The sequence below is a fragment of the Copadichromis virginalis genome, linkage group LG15, assembly GCF_057382275.1.
Source record: "Copadichromis virginalis isolate Kocher_CV1m ecotype Utaka linkage group LG15, C_Virginalis_male_GT1.1, whole genome shotgun sequence".
In the NCBI taxonomy this organism is placed as follows: domain Eukaryota; kingdom Metazoa; phylum Chordata; class Actinopteri; order Cichliformes; family Cichlidae; genus Copadichromis; species Copadichromis virginalis.
The window spans coordinates 770345-791733 of NC_140632.1; the positions used below are offsets into that span (position 1 = coordinate 770345).

Genomic DNA, 21389 nt, shown 5'->3' on the forward strand with positions numbered 1-21389 from the left:
GATTTAACAGGAACACAACAGTCAACAGAACCTGTTGTGTCCACCTGCAGCATGGCTGTGAGAGGGTGCAGAGCAGAGCAGTTACCACGACAGCAGATATGACAAAGCCTGGAAAAGCATGGAAGGTGGTGGTGGGTTGCAAAGAGGCTTGCAGATGTGCAGCAGCTGTGGGCAGACTTTTTAGACTTTTGTATTAATGGAAAATCAAAGGCTGATGGCAGTGAGAGCAGCTGACCTGCCAGTTCTGCAGGTAAGCTTGGCTTCATGGCCGGTCTGGTGCGATGCTCAGGTTATTGGCCATCACATGAAAAACTGCACATAACATGAAAACCAAAACTTTCCAAGCTTCTTGAATCTGAATTGTTTCTTTTATTTGTCCGCAGTCACTGGAGAGCACTCGCCGTATGCTGCAGCTGGTCGAAGAGGTAAGAAAAGTCCTCTAAATGTTGGTGTATGAGTTTGATTTATAGCCAACAATAATGTTTAAAAATGTGTGTCAACAACAAACGAAAATAAATGATACTGAATCGCGTCTCGCGGTGTTACGTGTGCAGGACGAGCTGCTGTTTTGCAGCACAGATCATTTCCTGTGCCGACACTCGGATATAAGCAGGGCAGAGGAGACTTCAGGGTTAGTCGTGTGAATATTACAACGATGTCGTTTTGCTCCTGTGTTGCAATGTTGTTACTGTTACTAAAACCTTCATTTTCAGTAATCTGGGAAGGGAGGAGTGTATGCAAAGTGCAAACACACAAGCTCATAGGATAAACGTCCTTTTCTAATAACTGCGCCTCTGTCAGAGATCCTTTACATTTTACAAACTTAAAGGTTTTAACCTGACGACACCAGCGGCACCAGGATTACATGCAAGCATGTCACTGTACCAACACTGAAACTCTCAGAGGAGCAGAGATGAATCAGTAGTAGAAGAGCGAGGACAGTAGGAAGCTCATTGTTGTGTGAGGATCTCTAAAGCTGTTAGAATAGCTCAGATTTATGGAGCGAGACTCAGATACCTGAAAGTCCAAACTCAGCGTTCAGCTGTCATACACTCAGCAAGTGTTCACGTTCATCAGCGCTGCCAGGAAGGACACAATCAGACTTTACATGAGAGGGAAACATGGCGCTCTAGCAGATCTATTCTGAACCGTTAGTGGTCGGTTTGCCCCCAAACAGCCAGTCAAAAGACAGAAGTAAGTCTACTGTTTGTGCCTTGGATTGGTGTTTGTTCAGTCATCTGTGGGACAGGCTCTGACCTGGTCAGCGCTCTCTCGTCAGATTGTGCTGGTGATCAGCAGAAGCGTTACCAAGACGGCCTCCAAATGGCAGGAAACTGTGGATAAAAGCGAGACTGTCAGTTAGGCTTGGTGGCATTTTCTGTAACGTTACGTGATGTATACGTAGTTAATTTTAGCTGTATCCACAGAAACAGTCGTCATATGAAAATACTGAACATGTTTGTTTGTTTGTTTGTTTTAAAGCTGTAAGAAGAGGAAGTGGAAACAATTCCTTCTTAGTCATTTAGACACGACACGATTGCTGTGCACAGAAAAATGCAGCACGTTTTTAATAAATCCAGTAAACTGTCCAACACAAAGCCACACGTACATGTCAGCACGTCCCTGTCACGTTCATGCTTTGCCCAACGGTTGTGGAGCGTGTGCCCAGCTTTGGCGGACCATGAGGCAACTGAGTAATGGCGTGAATAGCACATAACGTGAAGATCAGTGACATCAGGGATGATAATACTGCAATGTAATGAGACTGCAACAAGCAGACGCAGATGGAAGAAAGGAGGGCGGGTGAGGCATGGAGAGACAAGGAGTGAGAGCATCTGGGGGGGTGAGTGGCTAACAAGCTACCCGCTGCAGCTCTCAAGGTCATATTGATCATCAGTCGACATTTCTCACCATCAGCTCCACCCTACAAATGTACTGCAGGCAGGGAGGGACCGAAGGAGGGCTGAACAGAGCGACGGCTTCTTTATGCACGTGATCAGAGAGATGGAGGGTGGGGAGGATGCAGCACAAACAGCTGACATAGATAACATTCAGCGGCTCTCGTGATGTCACTCGCGACTCTGTGTTTATCGGTTTTCCCCACAAACTGAATGTCCAGGACGACAGTAAGAAGATCTGTTCAGTCTGAAAAATACAAAATTAGTTGTTTCTAACAATGAGGCTGACTTTCACTCGATTCCGGAGCTTTAGCGGCGTGCTCTTAGCGGCGTGCTCTTAGCGGCGTGCTCTTAGCGGCGTGCTCTTGGCGTAGCGTGCTCTTAGCGTAGCGTGCTCGTTGCTGTGAGGCCATTTGAAAAAGCCGGGATTATTAGATAGGGAACATTTCATGTCATCACAGGTACAAAAGCAAACATAAACTGTAAACCTGGGACAATGATCTGTCATCAACAGTCCGTCAGTGGAGGTGTAGGATAATACTCTCCTGCACCGCCAGGTTAGATGGAGAAAGCTGCACCATCCTCAGGCCTGTCTGGGATTATGGTTGATTATTGTTGGGTTTCCCCAGGGACACATTTCAGATACTTTGGGATTTCTCATGCAGAGGCTCCTTATTGCTCCCCTCTCGCCTCCCAAGCATCCGTGTGGCTCTCTTCCCAAACTGCTGAGGAGGAGGGGTGGCTGTTTGTCATGGCGAGCACGTGTGGTACACAGCGACACACCGTGATTGTATTTATGCCGATCAGGCTGAGCCAGCTGCCAAATCTTAGTGCTGCATTTTAAAGAAGCACACAGTTGTATGTTAGCTAACGCTGCTGCATCTTCTCAGACTCCTTTGCCAGCCCCGCCATCAGTGACGAGAAGCATTACTGTGAATGCTATTGCAGGCTCAGCTGCTCCAGTCAGGAGCAGAAAACTCGCATTGTGCCACGATTTTAAGAAGAACGCTCGTCCGCTGTCGATGCTAGCATCATTAATCTCCTTCAGCTTGATTCCACGTTTAACAGACAGATGTCTTTGCATCTTCGGATCAATATCATCAGCACAGAGGTAATAGGAAGGAAAATATTCAATTTGTTTGTTCAGGAAAACAAGAAGATGAAGCAATGATCCCGATGATCAAGCTCAATGTGCATTTGTTCTGTTGCTTTACAGAAAGCACAGCAGCAGATGTGTTATTCTCTCTCTCTCTGCTGTTTAAATTAAAGCCTTAGGCCAGCAGTTACTAATACACTGTGCCAGCACCAGCTGGTTTTTTGAAACAAAAGGTAGAAAGAGAGCGCAGTGACAAAATTGCATGTAACAGGTGATGACTCAGAGATTTTAGCCACTCACCCTTTCTCAAGATGCAAAAATACAGAGAATATTTAAATCAAGTGTGCGATTAACACTTCCAACACACAATTTAAAGCTAATCGCACCGATATAAAAAACAGCAGGTCTGTGATTTTTTTTGAGTTGCTGATATGAGTAAATTATACCCTTAGACTTCTAAATCACATTCATTTGTGCTCAAGCTGTTATTGCCCCGACTAGCTGAAGACTGGGCAGGTGTGTCAGGTGTGTCAGGTGTCATAAATAAGGTCCTTAAACTATCTGTGAAGGAACTGTCCCAAAGCATGCATGTATGGTGCTTAATGCATGTAAAGTTAAATGAGGAATGGTTCATACTTTCATATAATACAGATTTGTAACCTTTATTTAATGAGGAGTTCACTCTTGTGGTGACCAGGTAAAGGTGACGTCTCTTAAAAAATGGTTGTAAGGCTAAAAAGTCACATAAAAAATATAAAAGAAAAGCACAAAACACAGCTGGATGAAGGTGGTAGATGTTTTAGTTTAGATTTGCAGGGAATTAATTGCAAAAATGTACCTTTAAAAGTGTGTGTGTGTGTCGCTCTCCTGCTGTAATAAAAACGTAATTTGGCGAAGGCGAGCAGAGCGCTCGTGTTAGCTGCAGGTGTAATTGTGCTCTGCCAGCGTGTTTAACCATGTTAGGAGAATTTAACTTCAAAGGATGCAAAGAAAGGAGCAGCGCAGAGTTTCTCAGCTTCACTGCTTCCTGAGCTCCTGCAGCCGCTCACCACTGTTTTCCTGTGATTGTCTTCCTTTTCCACCTCCTGTCTCCGGGGAATAGAGCAAAGATGCCGGCATCAGGACTTTGGTTATGCTGGACGAGCAGGGAGGTAAGTGTGCATGAGGGGCGATGGCGCAGGGTCACAACATATAGATGCGACCAGAATCGGCACAGTGATAATATGATTGCATTCAAATACAAGCAGCGCTACACTCCAGTCCTCACCTCGTAGACTTAGAATTAAACGACGCGTTTCATTTGCAGTTGCTTGGTTTTACTTGAGTATTTCCAAACTAATTCGTTTTGTCCTTAAAGGAATCGGTTTTGAGTTGTTTGATTTGTTGCATGTTTTCTTTGGTGAAGGTTCAACATGGTTTCCTTCTTTCTTTCAGCTTCTTTTAACATTTGTTTTCTTTGGCTAACATTTTTCTTTTTACTTTGCCTAACTGCTTTCACTTTGCCAGCAGCGTTTTATGGTTTTTCTGAGCTGAGGACGACGGTTAAAGGAATTGTCACGAGTGCCAAAACCATAACAGATCCTGTCAGGAAGATTTAACGGCAGCAACCGCAGGAATGAAACCTTACAGCTCAACAACTCATTGTCAGGAACCGGCCGACGGCCTCGTCCCTGTGGGTGCTGCCGGCAGTGTAACCTCCGGGCTGGTCTCAGATCTGTTTACAAGAAATAAATACATTTAAAAAACACCCATATGACCTATTATACTGCTTTATATCACAATAAAGGCAAACAGGTCTGAGGACAGCTAACCTGGCCGTTCCAGCCCACTAACAGTCCAAACGATCGATTTAGCTGGTAATGACAAAATATTCAAGCCCTTGTCTATCAGCCCACCTACAGATTTGTACAATCCCTGATTAGATGCAATAAATGAGAACGTCGGCTCACAGTAACCTTAAAAGATATCATTTCTAATGTGAAGTGAATGATATTTGGACTCTTGAGCGCCCTCAGTTTTCTGTTTCTGGGAAAGCTCGTAAACCAGAGCAGCCCAGTAAGAGGCCTGACTGCACCAGCATCACTCGGGGAGAGGAAAGCTCTCCCTCCTCCAACTCTCCATTTAGCCTTGCTGCCCCGAGAACTGCAGGATCGTTTGCAACAGCTGACTGGACGCAGGAGCCCGAGCTGACCTATGACCCCAGATTTGCACCTCTGCAGCACTTGGTGCTGAAGTCAACATTCATAGGCTGATGTGCTTTACCTCTGATGCAAATCATTTCAATTTGAACTTGAAGCCATCGCTGATCTTTATTTTGTATCATTCTTCAATGATCACCACACACTCAGTGACCCACTTCTCTATAATACCACTAACACAATGTGACGTCCTTTATGACCATCAATGACTGTAAACCAGGGATTTTACAAATTTGGGGAAAAGAATCTGTAAAGTCGTTTCTCAGTCCACTCCATATTTAACCGTGCCTCACCCTTCACTCACCCAGCAGCCGTCCACCACACCAGCACGACGACGGCCCCGATGCTCACTGACCAGACAGACCTGAGTCCTTTCAGTTACACTGAATCATTTTAAAGCCACACACACAGTTTTCAGTTGACCCTCGTAACGGCAGCAAAAGGTGTGCTGTTCATGCTCACAGCTTCATCTACAGCTCATAAGGGCCACATGCTGCAGCTGTCACTAACATGCAAATAATCCAGTAGCTGAAAAATGTTTAAATTCTCCCAAGTTTTACACGTTAAATCAGAGAAAGGAAAACTGGGCAGCTTCCCGGCAGCTTACAACCAAAGGAAGAGAAAATCCATTCAGCACTGAAAAGGTCTTCAGCTGTAACGACCATCCGCACGTTTTCCTACGGAAATATTTCAGTAGAATTTTACAGCCTGTGACTGTCACCAAATAAATGTGATTTCAATGTATTTTATTTGAAATGACAATTTAGTTACAATTACCTATAATACTCAAAGAATAAGGAGGCAATACATCAGATTTCTGCAGAAAACAAAGAAATAATAACACTAAGTAAATTTAAGTATGGAGAAAGTCGTTTTGCGTTGCTCATAATTTAAGGTTTTTATAGGAAAGGAGACAAAAACGATTCTGTAAAGTTAAATTCTGCATAAGTCATTTTAGGTTCTGTGTGATGTCCTGATAATTTGGGTGGAAACATTTTCTTTGTAAAGTAGTTGTCAGTCAGTTTGGGATGTGGATTTTTTATGGAGCGGTTCCACCTTAACTTACTACGTTAAAGCAAAGGAAACATGTTTTTTCTCTTCACTAATTTTCTAAGTTGTGTTTGTGATTTTGAAAAAGAAAGTTAGACTTGGCTTCATCGTTATCAGGTCACATAGGCCTCCAGATTTTGGTTGTATTTACCTTTTTGTAGTTTGGTAACGGTGAACAGTCCTGAGCACACGTCTGATGGAAAAATAAAAAGACAGACGAACAACAGAACAAACATCATGCACATCAACAGAAAAGGCTAGAAAGATGAATCTACTCCATAATACAGCCAAAGTATTGCTCCCACAGAGTTACCCTGAGATGCACAAAGTCACTTTACAATATTTACAACTTTTATAAATATATCATAAAAATATTTAAATAAATATCATTACATTTAATTTCAAATAATAAACATTGAAAATCTGTTTAGTTACGTCCTTGGTCGTGGGCTGTATTATAGCGTTACCAGGATGTCTCCCACTAAGCCTCCATGGCCGTCTGCAACTGGTACTGGAAGTGATGGGAGCAGCTGGAAACTAAGAAAATGTGCCAGCCGCCTCTAAAGCTGACTGACAACCGTTTCTCCTGCTGCGGGGTATAAACTGGTACTAAAACCTGGTTTTGTGTGGGAGGACCCGGAGCAGCTCTTTATCCTGAGCTGACAGTCTGCTCGATCGGATTTGAGATTGATCTATTGATTTGAAAAAAAGGAAACGCCGATTTCCCCCAGAAATCTTTGTTTCCCTTTAACATCTTTGCTGAAACATTTACACTTTCAATCAAATGAACCAAGAAAACAAAGAGAGAAGATTTACTTTCATTATTGGATTGTTGGGGACTCTCATGGACCATTTTCTGGTCCCCCAAAAATCTGTAAGTGCACATAATTGTATTTTAGCCACCAAAGCGATGCACTGTACACTCAGATACACACCAGAGTACAAACGCTTCACTTGCTGCTCATCATGACTCATATTTCTGTCAATCAGTCAATGAAATTCATTCCACTACTGTCATCCCTTTGTCCTGACCAGAGCAACTCGATCGTGTCGAAGATGGCATGAACCATATCAACCAAGACATGAAGGAAGCCGAGAAAAATTTAAAAGATTTAGGGAAATGCTGTGGGCTTTTCATATGTCCATGTAACAAGTAGGTACTGATAATGTGCCCCAAAGGTTCTTTACATATGTGGTGGCGTCCAGTTTTTCCTTTTTCTTCTTTTTAAGTTTTTGTTTGACTTTCTTTCGTCATAGTGTCTGAAGTTGTTGTCTTCTCTCCTTTGTCCTCTCTTTCTTTCTCTCCTCTTCTCCTTCTGCTTCGTTCTGTGGGGGATAAATGACTTGTGTTTAATCAGAGCAACTGGAGCGCATCGAGGAGGGAATGGACCAAATCAATAAGGACATGAAGGATGCAGAAAAGAATTTGAACGATCTAGGGAAATTCTGTGGTCTTTGCTCCTGTCCATGTAACAAGTAGGTGCTGCTTGCCTGCCTGCCTGCCTGCCATTTAAAATTAAGTATCTAAGAAATAAAACCGAGGTAGAAGTGACATCACAATGGCCATCAGCCAATAGTCTGCTCTACTCCAGCTCCTAATAAACACTGAGCCTGGCCCACAATGTGGAATGATTAACTTCAAAATCGTCCCTGTTCAGTCGGCCCACTTAAGGTTAAACATTTCCAGTCACAATATGACAATTTTTAAAAAAACCCAAACATCTAAAACAATAACGTGATTTCCCGTAACAGTACGTGACACTCGTTAGGCCCAGTCATGTTGGTCAGTTAGTACTTTTTATCTTCTTTTATTTAAACCACATGGTTTACTGAAGGGATTTGCTAACAGTCAGCTGAGACTGAAGGAGTCCCCTGGATGAGTGATGAAAACGTCCAACGACCTTCTTTGGGCATAGCAAACATAGTGTCCCAGAATTTATAGCTCCCCAACTGGGAGCATCTCATAGTCCAACGGTCTGAACCATCACTGAACAATTGACCTCAAAAAGCTGCTAAAGTTCTTCCAAAGTTAAAATTGATTCACCACCCAGATTTTTACATACCTTGTACGGTCAAATGAGGCTGATACAAACCTACCGGTGAGACCCAAATTCCATAAAGCCGAGCTTTAAACGTCCAGTCAACTCTCCCCCACCCAGCCAAGGCCATGCTTCATCAATAAGTGCCTCTCTTCTACCAAGTGCCATATTCTCTAAGCTTCCACTTCTCCAAACAGCTCTGTGATGGGAGTCGTCTACATGCAGGTGTAGCCGCTGTAGAAGTCCCACCTGTAGCAGTCGTATCGATTCCTCCTGAAGAGGGTTTTTTCTCATTTTTGATGCATGGTGGTGGGAAGCTGTTGACCTTCCCAATTATAAAACGTACTTAGATTTAAAGAGCAGGGCTGGGGCTCCAGAAGCATCTTGGCACTTAGATCATCCTAATGTATTGACTCCAGATGGAAATGTAGCGATCTTGGTCCCAAAATGCCTTTGGCCAGCCTGGTCCAGGACTGGTTGACACTTCTCCTCATCTGCATGATCTCTACCACCACCACACTGCTCTGACATCCAGTAGATCCTCACCTGTTTGCAGGCAATGAGACCTTTCTGTTTCCCGTTGAACACCCCCTCCCCCACTGCCTTCTATGAGCCACCGAGCACCAATGACATGGAAAGACTGGCGAGCATGACCCTGTGAATGCTCATGCATGCGTGATGATGTAACTCATAAAGCAATGCTACACATGATGATGCTACGATCATGATGTTGATGTTTACACTGAAAATGATACTGATGGTGATCCTGATGAACAGCAATCGTTTTGTGCCAAACTCACATCGGCGCGTGTTCAGAGTTCATTTGTGAGCAGAGCTGTCGTTTCGTAACTTTACGGGTTGGACCAAATTTAAAGACATACAAAGAAAATAAAGTTAACTGAAGTCCCTGCTTGGCAAACGATGGAAAAGAACAAAGAGAAGATAAAAGAGGAATGCTGCACAACAAAACTGTCAGATGCTCAAAGTATGGCAGCGAACACGCTGAAAATAGGAAAGAAATGACAGAATGACACATTCAGAGCAAAGGAGAAAAACAGGAGTGATCTGTGGTGTAGCTTGCAGCTAGAAACTGGGCTAGGACACATGCGCACTGAGATATTTTTAGGAACGTAGTCAGGGTCGATGTATAAAATGGGTGCATCATGCCACAGCACTGTGTGCAGGACCCTTGTTTCTGCTGCAGTTTGTCTGCAGCGCCACCTCTCCTGCAGAGCGCTGTGCTAATTTAGCCTTTATTCCACTCTGGCTGCTAAACACTGATGTTTGCTAAGCTCCGTTTCCTGCAGGGAACTCGCTCACATGTAGGTCAGCCATATCAGATAGTGGCAGCCTGCTGGGACATTGACTCAACCTGCCTGCACAAATAGCAGGATGCTAAAAGAGATACGTTTTTCAGCACTGCTGCTCACTGTACCTCCTAATCCCTTCAGCGTGTCTCTCAGAATTAGCAGACCCCAGATTTCCCTCTTAAAGGCTTCATATTGTGGCCGTCTGAATGCCACTCAGGAGCTGGTGGTGGATTGCTCGACTTGCAGGTCGCTCAATGAATGAATGAGGCAGAATGACTTTAGTCTTACCGCGGGTCCTGCAATACTCATACCATCTAATCAGATCATCTCTGCTCAATCAGAGCAGATCTGATTAGAAATGTGCAGTATATCCTTTCTGAGACAGCAGGAAAGTAAATTGCAAATTAAAGTTTTACAGAAGGAGATGAGATTAAAAAAAACGCAGCAGAAAGAAAGAAGAAAACAGATGGAAATATAAAGGACGTAGACAAGGGTAGCGTATGTGTTAATCATATTGGTGTGTGTCAGCAGGGACAGGGCGCTCAGCGAAGCCTTGCCTCAGTCCATTTCTATTAATAAGAGCAGTGTAGGAGGCGGCTGAGCCATTGCCATCCCGATACAGCTAGAATACATCCACACAGCACTCCAAGGTTATAAAAGCTCAGCAACTGTGATACAAGCAAAGAAGTGTCAGGATGCTACTGAATGGGCAGGAAAATGTTGACATGTGTACACAGACAGCATCGACAGAGCTCTAACTAAAGAGACAACTGTTACCTTCCACTCCATCTAGCTGCTGTGTGGAGCCAAAACAGATGCTGAATGTGACAGAGTGAGCTTTGATAGGCCGAGCAGCCGAGCTGCGATTGTGTTAGCACAGCTGTACAGACGCAAGCAGATGTGACTTTCGTTGAGAGATAAGCTGAGTCACAACCATTACCCCACTCCCCCGCCTCACCACCTCAACATGACCAGGATTCTGTGACATATAAAGACAGACAGGTGTGGGGGTTGGGGTGGGTGATGCCGATGGTTCAGGAACAGGTAAACGAGGCGCTCTTCTCTGCTGACTCCCTCCAGTTTCTTGTTTTGTTTTGTTCTCCTTCTTCTTGTTTCGCAGTTTGTTCTCCGCATTGATCGTCGTCCCTCCCAACAATGTGACAGTCCTGTACACTCTGTGTTGTGTGTCTGCCACAAGCTCTGTCTCTTCTCTGTTTTCTGTCACACTGTGGGAGTGGGATGTGCTTTACTGTTGCAATAACACAGAAGTATGACGGTTTAGGACAGAGAGAAGGAATCAGGCTACAACACAGTTCAAATTGCAGCTATGTTAAGACATGAAATGGCACAGCGTACAGGGCTTGCCTGATTCTGAACAGTATGTTATATACCTGCAATATAACATCGCACACATAAGTACTGTGTTACAACAGAATGAGCCTGTACCTACCAAACCCAGTCTACCAGCCAGTCCATGCCTGCTATGCTTTGCTCGACTTTAGTCTAGTCCCACCATATATTTATGTGCTGGTTGCATGAAACCGATTAACACTGTGTGTCAGCTACATGCTAATATATTTACATATGTGCTGCTGCAGTACCTCAAATCCAAGGCTCTCTTTGTTAGGTTTGACTAATTGGAAGCCTGCCTGGTTGAGGTAAATGGCGAGTCGCTTTTTTCAAACTGTTGAGTAACTTCCTCTTCGTCACTGCCGGTGGCCAGGATGAAGAGCGGAGCCAGCAAGGCCTGGGGGAATAACCAGGACGGGGTGGTGGCCAGCCAGCCCGCCCGCGTGGTGGACGAACGCGAACAGATGGCCATCAGCGGAGGCTTCATCCGCAGGTAGGAGGAACGCTTGGATGTGTGCGATTTTACGGGGCACATTCATCTTGTCTGGAATATTTCGAGGCAAGATGAGGGTAAACGTGCACATGGCATCGTTTTTGGCCTCACCGGCAGCCCGACTAGTCTAGCAAAGCAGACCAGCCTTTATGTAGCACTGAGATGTCCGTCCGCTCTCACCAGCCACTTTGTTAGATGCGCTGTTCTCTTACTTTTCCTAAAAGAACTGCTTTAATCCTTCATGGCATAGAACTGACAACATGCTGGAAACATTCCTGGGTGACTTTGATATGGATCCATACTGCTGCTACAGACCCATGATCTGCATTTCCCGCGCTCTGTTAGATCAACACGTTCTCACTCCCAAAGCGTAACATTTTACGCTAGGTGACAAATCATCAACATATTACGTTTTCGGCTACCCAACACGTTCCTACATGACGACATCGGAAAACTGAGGACATATGAGAACTTAAATCACTTTGGGAAAACACTATTTCACGTCATTGCAGTGCTGGTTAAGGTTAGGTTTAGGGCTGCAATACAGGGCAGGAACGTCAATTACCGCGAGATCGTAATTCCACTGGATTTAATCCATAACCCGGCGCGTACCATAAGAACGCGGAAGGTCACCATTCGCGTTCCTCAGGAACGCCGTGGGACGTGACAAAACGTCGGGATGTTGCGCCTCGGGAGTGAGAACAGGCTCGTTAGATTGAGATGTGGTGCCTGTGGAGATCATTTGAATACAATGAACTGTAATGATTGGAGCTTTGTGACGTGGTATACTAAGGGATACACATGATCAGCAATAATACTCGACAATGCTGCAACATTTCGTCAATAATCAAGTGTACAAAAGAAAATCCCATCACTAGATCACCACCAGCCTGAACTATGAATCCATGCTTTCATGGTGTTTGTGCCAGATCCATCCAGATGTCACAGCAGAAAGTTTGAAATATCCTGGTATTTTTCATAATTTCCTAAACTTTCTTCAGCTCACTGGCAGTAACCACATACACGGATAATCAATTATTCCACTTTTTACGTAGAGTCGGCCTTAGTCAGTATTTAAATGTACCCACAAAGGTACTCACAGGCAGTGTTGGGCAAGTTACTTTGAAAAAGTTACTAGTTACTTCTTCAAAAAAGTAACTGAGTTAGTAACTGAGTTACCAGATTCTAAAAGTAACTGATTACTTGAAAAGTAACTATTGCGTTGCTTTAAAAAAACGTTTAATCCTCTGGGGTCCAGGGTACAATCGGCCATTTTTAACTCCTTCTGATGTTCCCTCCACATTTTACCTTTAACTGTTTATCTGCCTTGTTTGGTCTCATTCTTTTCAGCACAACCTCACGTGTCTGAATTTACAGTCATGTTTTCATTTTGACAGACTGCATTAACACAATTGATTTAAAATCAGACACAAAACATAAAATCAGAGTAGAAAAAGTGATATTTTTACTGTAACAACCACACATTTCAAACTATTTACAGAAGCGGGAGCGCGCAGCTGCTTAAAGCTGTAGCGCCCGGATTACTTACAGCTACTTCCTGCACCTGAAGGTGCGGTGAGCTGAACACAGCTTCAACCGTCTGTTTGCTGAAAAATAGTAACGCGACTGCACCTCATTTTCTTGTTAGTAACAGTAACGGCGTTGTAACGATAGAAACAGTAATTAGTTAGATTACTCGTTACTGAAAACAGTAACGCCGTTAGTAACGCGTTATTCCCATCACTGCTAACAGGTACTGAAATCAGCTCTACTTTTAGTACTTTAGTGATACTTAATGTAACAACGAAAGAGCAAATGAAGGCGTTTCTACTTGAATACCATCGACTAATAGAAAAAGCACGAGTCCACAGTTCAGCATCTACTGAAGGTCGAGCTACATTAGCTACATGAACAGCTGTAAATAGACTGAAAGTCAGATAAAGACGAGGAGCAGCAGAAAAAAAACATTCATTATCTGGTTCTTGTCTTCTTGTCTTCATATGTAATCAGATTACCTGATGGAGAACTATAATCCAAATCTATATTCTTGAGAACAACACAGGCTTTAGACTTTAATGTGGATATTAGATTATATCATATTTCACATTCAGTTTTTTTAATCTGTGTCTATATATTTGAAAGACTGGGAATTGTATATCTGGATATTTAACACTGTGACATTGTGATATTAATAAAGAAACACAGTGAACAGGATCCTGCGTTCAGTCTCTGCTCTTTGGAGGTTCAGAGGTGAAATATGGACAACAGCAGTGGCAATGTGTGCTGTACTAGTTACTGCAGAGATAAATGTGACCTTTTGTATGGTAGGGTAACAGACGATGCCCGGGAAAACGAGATGGATGAGAACCTGGAGCAGGTGGGTGGCATCATTGGCAACCTGCGCCACATGGCTCTGGACATGGGCAACGAGATCGACACCCAGAACCGCCAGATCGACAGGATCATGGAGAAGGTACACGCACAGCTTTTCAGCTTTTTCTTCAAGCGCACCGGGTTCATGTAATCGCCGAGTTGAGTCATCTTGCTTATTTAGTGAGTTGCCTCCTTGCAAATATAACATATAACCAGTGTGGACACGAAGGAAAAGCTTGGAAAGCTTGGTTTGTATACGACACCAGCTCAGGTTCACAAAGCTCAGCCAGGTTGGGTCTTTTATAGGCTGCAAGGTTTTCTCCATGGATATTCCAACATTCACTTACATCCCTGTTTCCTGGTTTGGTTTAACTGAAACAGTAAGAACATCGAGTGGCCACGTTGTGAGGATGTGCAAGAGTGCTGTGAACATGCCCGTAAATTTGCAGTTGATGAAATGCTGGTGATTGGTTAGAAAGTTTTAAAATAATGTCCAACCTTAAGACTTAAATAACTTAATGCCTTTGACGCAGAACTGTGCAACTCTTAAGTCTAAGACATAAAGGAATGACAGTCATTAAAATCAGGTCAGAGATAAAATGTAGAAACAGCAAAGAAAAGTTGTCTTACCTTTTATTTTCTTAAGCATTTCTATATTTAATGGTCTCTTTGTATAATAGAGTCTTTTTAAAAAGCTCCATCTCTAAATTCAAAGCTCTACCACACCAAAAGTACAATGAAATCTATCTAACCGGGTACTAAAGATAAAACACCAAAATACAGATCTGTGGAATCAATCAACAAAGCCCTCTCATTACTTCTTCCTCTCTCACAGGCCGACTCCAACAAGACCAGGATCGATGAGGCCAACCAGCGCGCCACAAAGATGCTGGGCAGTGGCTAAACGCCCGGAGTCCGGAGCGTGAACGTCCCGGCGTCCCGCGCCACGCATCGATAGGCGCTGACATGCTTTCATCATGGTATTGACCTTCTAGGTTTGCACACATGCACATATCACCTCCCCGCCCATTGTAAATGTTGTTCTGTGTCGTCTGTCGAGCTTTTTCAAAATGATTGTCCTCGTAAAAAGATGATTTCTTATACTCCGTATATCATTCTTTCCAAAGGTTGTATATAGTGCTGACTTGATGGATCTCTAGCTCACCTGTGAAGTTTTTATTCTCTATGTCAAATATATATATATATATATATATATCTCACATATCATATATATATACATATATATACACACACGAGTACACTTCTCTGGATGACAAGTATATAATAGGAATGCTGTACAAGCTGTTTGTTTTTTCTTCCTTTTCGGTATCTCAGTATCGTCTTAGTAAAACTGTGTCATTACATATAGGCTACTGTCATGCTCCTTATTTTGGTGTTGTCACAAAAACAGCAGGAGAAGATCGATGGCAAACACGAGTCACTAAGCGGCGGTACAGTTGGGCGGGACGGCAAAGAGCACTTACAATCAAAAGGCAGTCCTTGGTCCATTTTCCTTCATCGCAATCATACTGAGTTACTGTTTAGACAATGTGCAACTAGACTCTCTGTAGCTGTATTAGACATTGCATTCCAAGTGATGTGAATTGTGCGTTCTCTGCATGACAAATGGTAGATTTTAGTCTTATAAATAAAACCTGTCTGAAAAAATATATATAAAAAATGATAACATGGCAGTAGCAAATTGACAAAACGCATGCTCGGTATTAGGACACAGTTTATCGTTCCATACTCCTGCAAGTTTGCAATAGTGCCACTCTTTCTGTCTCGATATATTTACCGACTGTGACCATCTCGTTGTACAATAATGCAAAAGGGATCAAAAAAGTGAGATGAAGTTGAAACAACTGAGGACTTTGGGTTGTATTGCAAAAAAATGACCTGTTTTCTAAATGATTATGCAGTTCAGTGATGAAGATGTTGATTATATGATGAAAGCTGAGGACTGGTTGTGTACTGTATCATAGGTTTTGGATGCTCTGAAAAAAATAAACGTTTGCAATGTAAAGCAAAGACGCATATTTCTGAGAGACCTTACTTTTATAAGAAAACCGTATATGTAAGTTTATTCTCCCCGTGTGGTTTGTTATTGGTAAGAATAATGACAATATTAAATAACAATTACAACTATACTCTGAAACAAAAAAATACATACAAATGGGTTTTTTTGTTGCTTCTGTACTTTAGAGCTATGCACACCAAATCGCCAAAATGTCAAGTAGTTAGAGTAAGGTGATGAATTACCTAAACCTGAATGACACAATAGGTTAAACTGTGAGATTGATGTCCTCAACGCATGTAATACTAAAGACTCCCTCTCTGTATCCTGTCAGTGTGTGAAGTGGTGGACATTTTGTAGCTAGCTGAATTGATTAAAAGTAATAAACCCTAGTTGCATCCGTGTCTGTCTTTATTGCTTAGAGACTCCAATCTCAATCTCTAACGTCCAGGGTGGCATTTACCCAAACTACCACTCACTTTTTAGATTACACCTTATGTGGCAGACAGTCCACCCGATGGCCCTGTTTTCTCTAAACAAGAAGCCAGCAGTCCAGGGATACACTGACAGTCAACAAGATAAAGCATTTGATATTCATCTTTGTGGTGTTTAGCTTTGGCGCAAGTTTAATATATGAGAGGAACCAGACTGAAAGGCAAGAAGTGATTCCTAAAGAGCCAAAACATTCAGAAATGTCAGCTGAGGAAAACACGGTAAATACAGAAGTTTCAGTCGAATAACCACAACTGCTAAAGCGTTTCTCCCTTTTTAACGACCTAAATTTAACTTTAAAAGGTTTTATTGTTTCATAATAAAAAAAAATTACAAATCCCTTCTGCTATCCTTTTTTCCTTTCACAAACTTCTCCTCAGGAAAAACACAATTGTCACATTAAAAAAGAAAGATTCACACTTTTTTCACATCAACTGTTTCAGTGTTTGTCATTTTCTGATATGTCGCCAAAATTTCCATATAAGCAAGTTACATGCTAAATATTAGCTAAACTTCCATGTGCAGCGTTAGCTTACCTCAGTGCAAAAACAACAAGCTTAGCTGTGTTTTTTGTTGAATCTACAGAAAAAAGAAAGAATACCAATCACAAAATTGTTTTGTATGGGATCAAGTACTGTTTTACAGTTGCTATGATGGGCTAGCTAGCTACTAGCTGTAGCTTTATGTTTAGTGAACAGACCAAGCAGAAAACTCTGGGGGCTAAAAATGAAAGTGGCACAAACTGCAGGTCTTCCACCTGAGTCCAAACTGTTCCCCACTGTCCCCATTTCAAAATGCCAATCTTTACCTCAGAAATTAACATATTTAAGCCAAGTGTTTCTACCTTGATTCAAAAATATAAGGAGGGATTTTTTTTGCTAACTCACTCATTTAAGTCTTATTATAGCTCAAACGGAGCATTTCTCAAATATGGGTACAAAAACATTTATGACAGCGATATCCTGAGGTTTCAAAGTGGCAGCCAGTCAAGGATGATAAGCAATCCTCAGCCATGCTTTATACAGCCTAAAGTGTATGTTTATAAAAAAAATTCTTCTCAGAAAAGCATTTCTTTTCTTTTCTTTATTAATTTTTCCAATATTACAAATACATTGTCAAGTTTGCTGTTAGCCAAGTTTAGATTACCCATGTTGGTTTACTGGTGATGGTTTTAATGGGATTAGCTAACTTCTCAGTAAATGCTAACCGAATGCTAGGGGAACATAACTGGTCAAATTATGTGCATCAAGCTTCTCATTTGAGCCAGATGTGCTATATGGACGAAAGAGTTAATGAATTAAACTGTGGTACTGTAGTAGGACATATATTTGTCCATATAGTGTACCGGAAGAATGTCATGATTTGGACTAAATGTGGCCTGATGGTGGTGTCGTGGAAAGTTTGTAATGTACATCAATGACTGCAACGTCAGAAGACGCTTTCTCTTTGGGACACACATAAATGTGAGCACCTGATTCCTAATGAAGACAAATCGTGGAGGGAAGAACAGAAAGACTCAACGACTGAAGAAAAAAAAGGTAAACCTGAGCTTCTCTATTACAATAATGATGCATTTCAGCCAAGTTTAACAGAAAAAAACTAAACCTTTGTAATGAACCAAATCCACAATTACTTACTAAAATAAATAGATGAGAACTGGACTAATCTTCCTCGAGTGAAGTTATCATCAAGTTTCTTTAGTGAGTTGTACTTTCAGCCATTTGATTGTTGGTCTGACCAACATAACATTTTGTTGTATTTCAGTTTCACACTTTGTCTGTAGTGTGATTCTAATGCGTACATGTTCCATAAAGTCATTTTTATAGAACATATATTACATATACATATATATATGACAATGTCAATAAACTCTCCATATCACCTCAGTTGTACGGAAGGCCCAACAGCGCCTCTACTACCTGAGGAGACTGCGGAGCGCACACATTCCCAGATCTCTGATGTTGAACTTCTACAACTGTGCCATCAGCAGCGTTCTGACGTATGGATTTCTAGTGTGGTTCCCCAGCTGCACCAAGGCCGATCAGCAAGCACTCCAGCGGGTGGTGAAAGAAGCTGGCAGAATTATTGGAACAAGTCTGCCAGAGATCAGTAATATCTTCCCCACTCGCTGTCTGAGGAGGGTGCACAGTATCCTGCGGGACCAACATCACCCTGCGCGCCACCTTTTCCATCTGCTGCCCTCAGGGAGAAGGTACAGGTCTATACAGGCCAGAACATCCAGACTGGCCAACAGCCTGTATCCACAGGCTGTGAGGCTCCTGAACTCTCTGCCCCCCTCTCACGGACAATAACCATATCCAACTTCTTAATAGCAATGAACTGGTCTGCATTGGTGCATCATATCTTTATTCTCTTCCCCCTCCTGCCCCCCCCCCCCCCCCCTCTTTCTTAAATAGATAACTATCATATCTGATACCATATCTCACAGTACAATAATATTGAACGGGTTGCATTGTTGTATTTTGTCATGTTTCTCAGGTCTTTGTCTGAATTTCTACGAACATTATTGCTAAGGATTGTCTTATTGCATTGGCGTCACACTGGGTTAAATATGTACACTTGGGTTTTAAGGGGTATTTATTATTTTCTTCTTTTTTTTGGGTTGTATGGAAGCCCCAAACGCAATTTCATTGTTCTTGACAATGACAATAAATAAATAAATACTAAAAATACTAAATACTATTTTCAAAACTATTTCTTTCTGGGAATTGTTTCAAGGTTCAGGCTTTACAGGGATGATTTATGGTATGAACAGCAAATTCAAACTATTTTAACTGTGTCAATGAGAAGAAAAACACAGCAGCCAGATGAAGAAAAGAGAAAAGATTACTTTTAGATATGCATTTTCTGACTGTCCAAAATAAAAGTGAAAATAAAGGTGGTTGCAAATGGAGAATTTGAGGACTTTTTAGTTGTAGAAGTTTCGAATGTGTAGTTAAACAAGTCCCACCCAGTAAAGTAACTGTGTTGATCCGTCCACAGCCCTGACATAACACAGCATGTTGAAAGAGTAGGTTTGTCTGTGCAGTCCTCCCTTCTCAGGTTTATTCAGGCCCAGCGATGTGGACCCCAGCCCATAATCCTCCTGCAGACACACCTGTAGAGGAGAGTATAAAGACCTGCGACTCAACTGTGTCAGACACGAAGCTCCGAGGAGTCTCTCCACAGCAGCTCTGCAAAGAAGCTCCACAGCTACCAGACCCACTCTGAAGATGAGTCCCTCTGTCAGCCTGCTGCTCCTGCTCGGCCTCTCTCAGGCTCATCCTCTCATGGAGGAAAGAGGAGGAGGAGAGGGCCAGGTGGAGGAAGACCACACCGTCGATATCACCACCAGGATTCTGACCGCAAACAATGGCAGCAACGAGATCCTGCTGGAAGGAGACATCCTGCTTCCAAAAAGCAGAAATGCCATTAAATGCCAGAGTTACCAGAGGTGCCTGTGGCAGAAAGACAACAACGGCCTGGTGACGGTTCCCTTCACCATCAGCAGTGAGTACAGCAGCAGGGAAAGGCAGCTGATCAGAAATGCCTTGCAGTCCTTCCACAGCCAGACCTGTGTCCGCTTTGTCGACCGTAAGAACCAGAACGACTACATCAGCATCGAGAGCCAGAACGGATGCTTCTCTCCTCTGGGCAGACAGGGAGGGAAGCAGGTTCTGTCTCTCAACAGGCAGGGCTGCGTCTACTTTGGCGTCGTCCAGCACGAGGTCAACCACGCTCTGGGCTTCCAGCACGAGCAGACCAGGAGCGACCGCGACTACTACGTCAGGATCAACTGGGAGAACATCGACCCACAGATGGCCTACAACTTCGACAAGCAGGACACCAACAACCTCAACACTCCCTACGACTACTCCTCCATAATGCACTATGAAAGAACAGCCTTCTCCATCAATGGCAGGGAAACCATCTCCCCCATCCCCAACCGCAACGTCCAGATTGGCCAGAGGCAGGGCATGTCCTACTGGGACATCAGGAGGATCAACCTGCTGTACGGCTGCTGAAAACACACGTTAGCTTGTCTGATTAGAAGTTTTCATTTGTTCCCAAAGGTTCTTTCATCAATGCTTTTTCAGTGTGTTAATATTCTCTTTAAAAAAGTCAAACACAAAAATAAAGTGCATTAAAATGGTGTTTTGAACATGTGTGGCTTCATCTGGTTAGCAACATTTATGTTCCTTTGGTCTGGATCAGATGCTCCTGATGGTTTTACACGGTGTTTGTTCAAACTTTCATTGATTTCAACGAGCACCGTGACAGAACCTCCACCATGTTTCACAGATGGCTGTAGCACTCACTGCTGTACCTCAGTCCTGACTTCCTCCATATATACTGATGATTTGAAGCAAAATCTAATTCTAATTCAGGTGTAAGAATTTGTTCCTGTTTCTTAGGGAAATTAACTCTAATATCCAGTTTTCCCATATTATTATTTTTTTTCTAAGGAAATTGATGTAGTTTTACTTGAATAATTCATAGATTATTTCTAAGTGGCTTAACAAACAAAAAACGATTCCTTCAGACCCCTGAAGGTGTGCTGTGGTGTCTGGTACCAAGAGTTTAGTGAAAGATTGTCTTGTCCTGTAAGTTGCAAGGTGGGGCCTCCATGGATTGGACTTGTTTTTCCAGCACTGGAGAATTTGGAAGACAACTCAACACCTCAAGCTCATTGTTGTGCTCCTCAAACCCTTCCTGAACCCTTTTTGCTTTGCTGAAAGAGGCCACATCCATAAGGCAATATTGTTTCCATGAAAGGGTGTACATGGTCTGCAATGCTTAGGTAGGTGGTACGTGTCATAGTAACATCCACATCAGTGGCAGGACCCCAGGCTTCCCAGCAGAACATTGACCAAAGCATCACACTGCCTGATTTGGAGATCCTCTGACCAGGTCATCTAGCTATCACAATTCAGCTCTTGTCAAACTCCCTCAAATCCTGAAGCTTGCCAATTATTACAAGGTTCAAGGTTCAAGGTTCTTGATTTGTCACATGCATAGTTATACAAGTATAACACACAGTGAAATGTAACCTGACACGCCCCTCGACATGTG

At 42.8% G+C, this 21389-nt stretch overlaps 2 protein-coding genes across 2 annotated transcripts in view; both read left to right on the top strand.

Annotated features, from left to right (window-relative positions):
- snap25a (synaptosome associated protein 25a) overlaps positions 1–16216 on the top strand; it is a 36580-nt gene extending 20364 nt beyond the window's left edge. The window contains exons 3-8 of the mRNA XM_085431250.1: positions 384–425; positions 4097–4145; positions 7601–7718; positions 11315–11434; positions 13763–13907; positions 14643–16216. Coding sequence (XP_085287376.1) covers positions 384–425; positions 4097–4145; positions 7601–7718; positions 11315–11434; positions 13763–13907; positions 14643–14711 — 543 coding nt within the window. The 3' untranslated portion in view covers positions 14712–16216. The remainder of the gene's footprint in view (positions 1–383; positions 426–4096; positions 4146–7600; positions 7719–11314; positions 11435–13762; positions 13908–14642) is intronic.
- A 3203-nt stretch (positions 16217–19419) lies between these two features.
- On the top strand, positions 19420–20380 carry LOC146691465 (hatching enzyme 1.2-like). Its single transcript, XM_085431251.1, has one exon. The coding sequence runs from the start codon at positions 19550–19552 to the stop codon at positions 20339–20341; it is 792 nt and encodes a 263-aa protein (XP_085287377.1). The 5' UTR covers positions 19420–19549; the 3' UTR covers positions 20342–20380.
- Positions 20381–21389: the final 1009 nt, after the last annotated feature.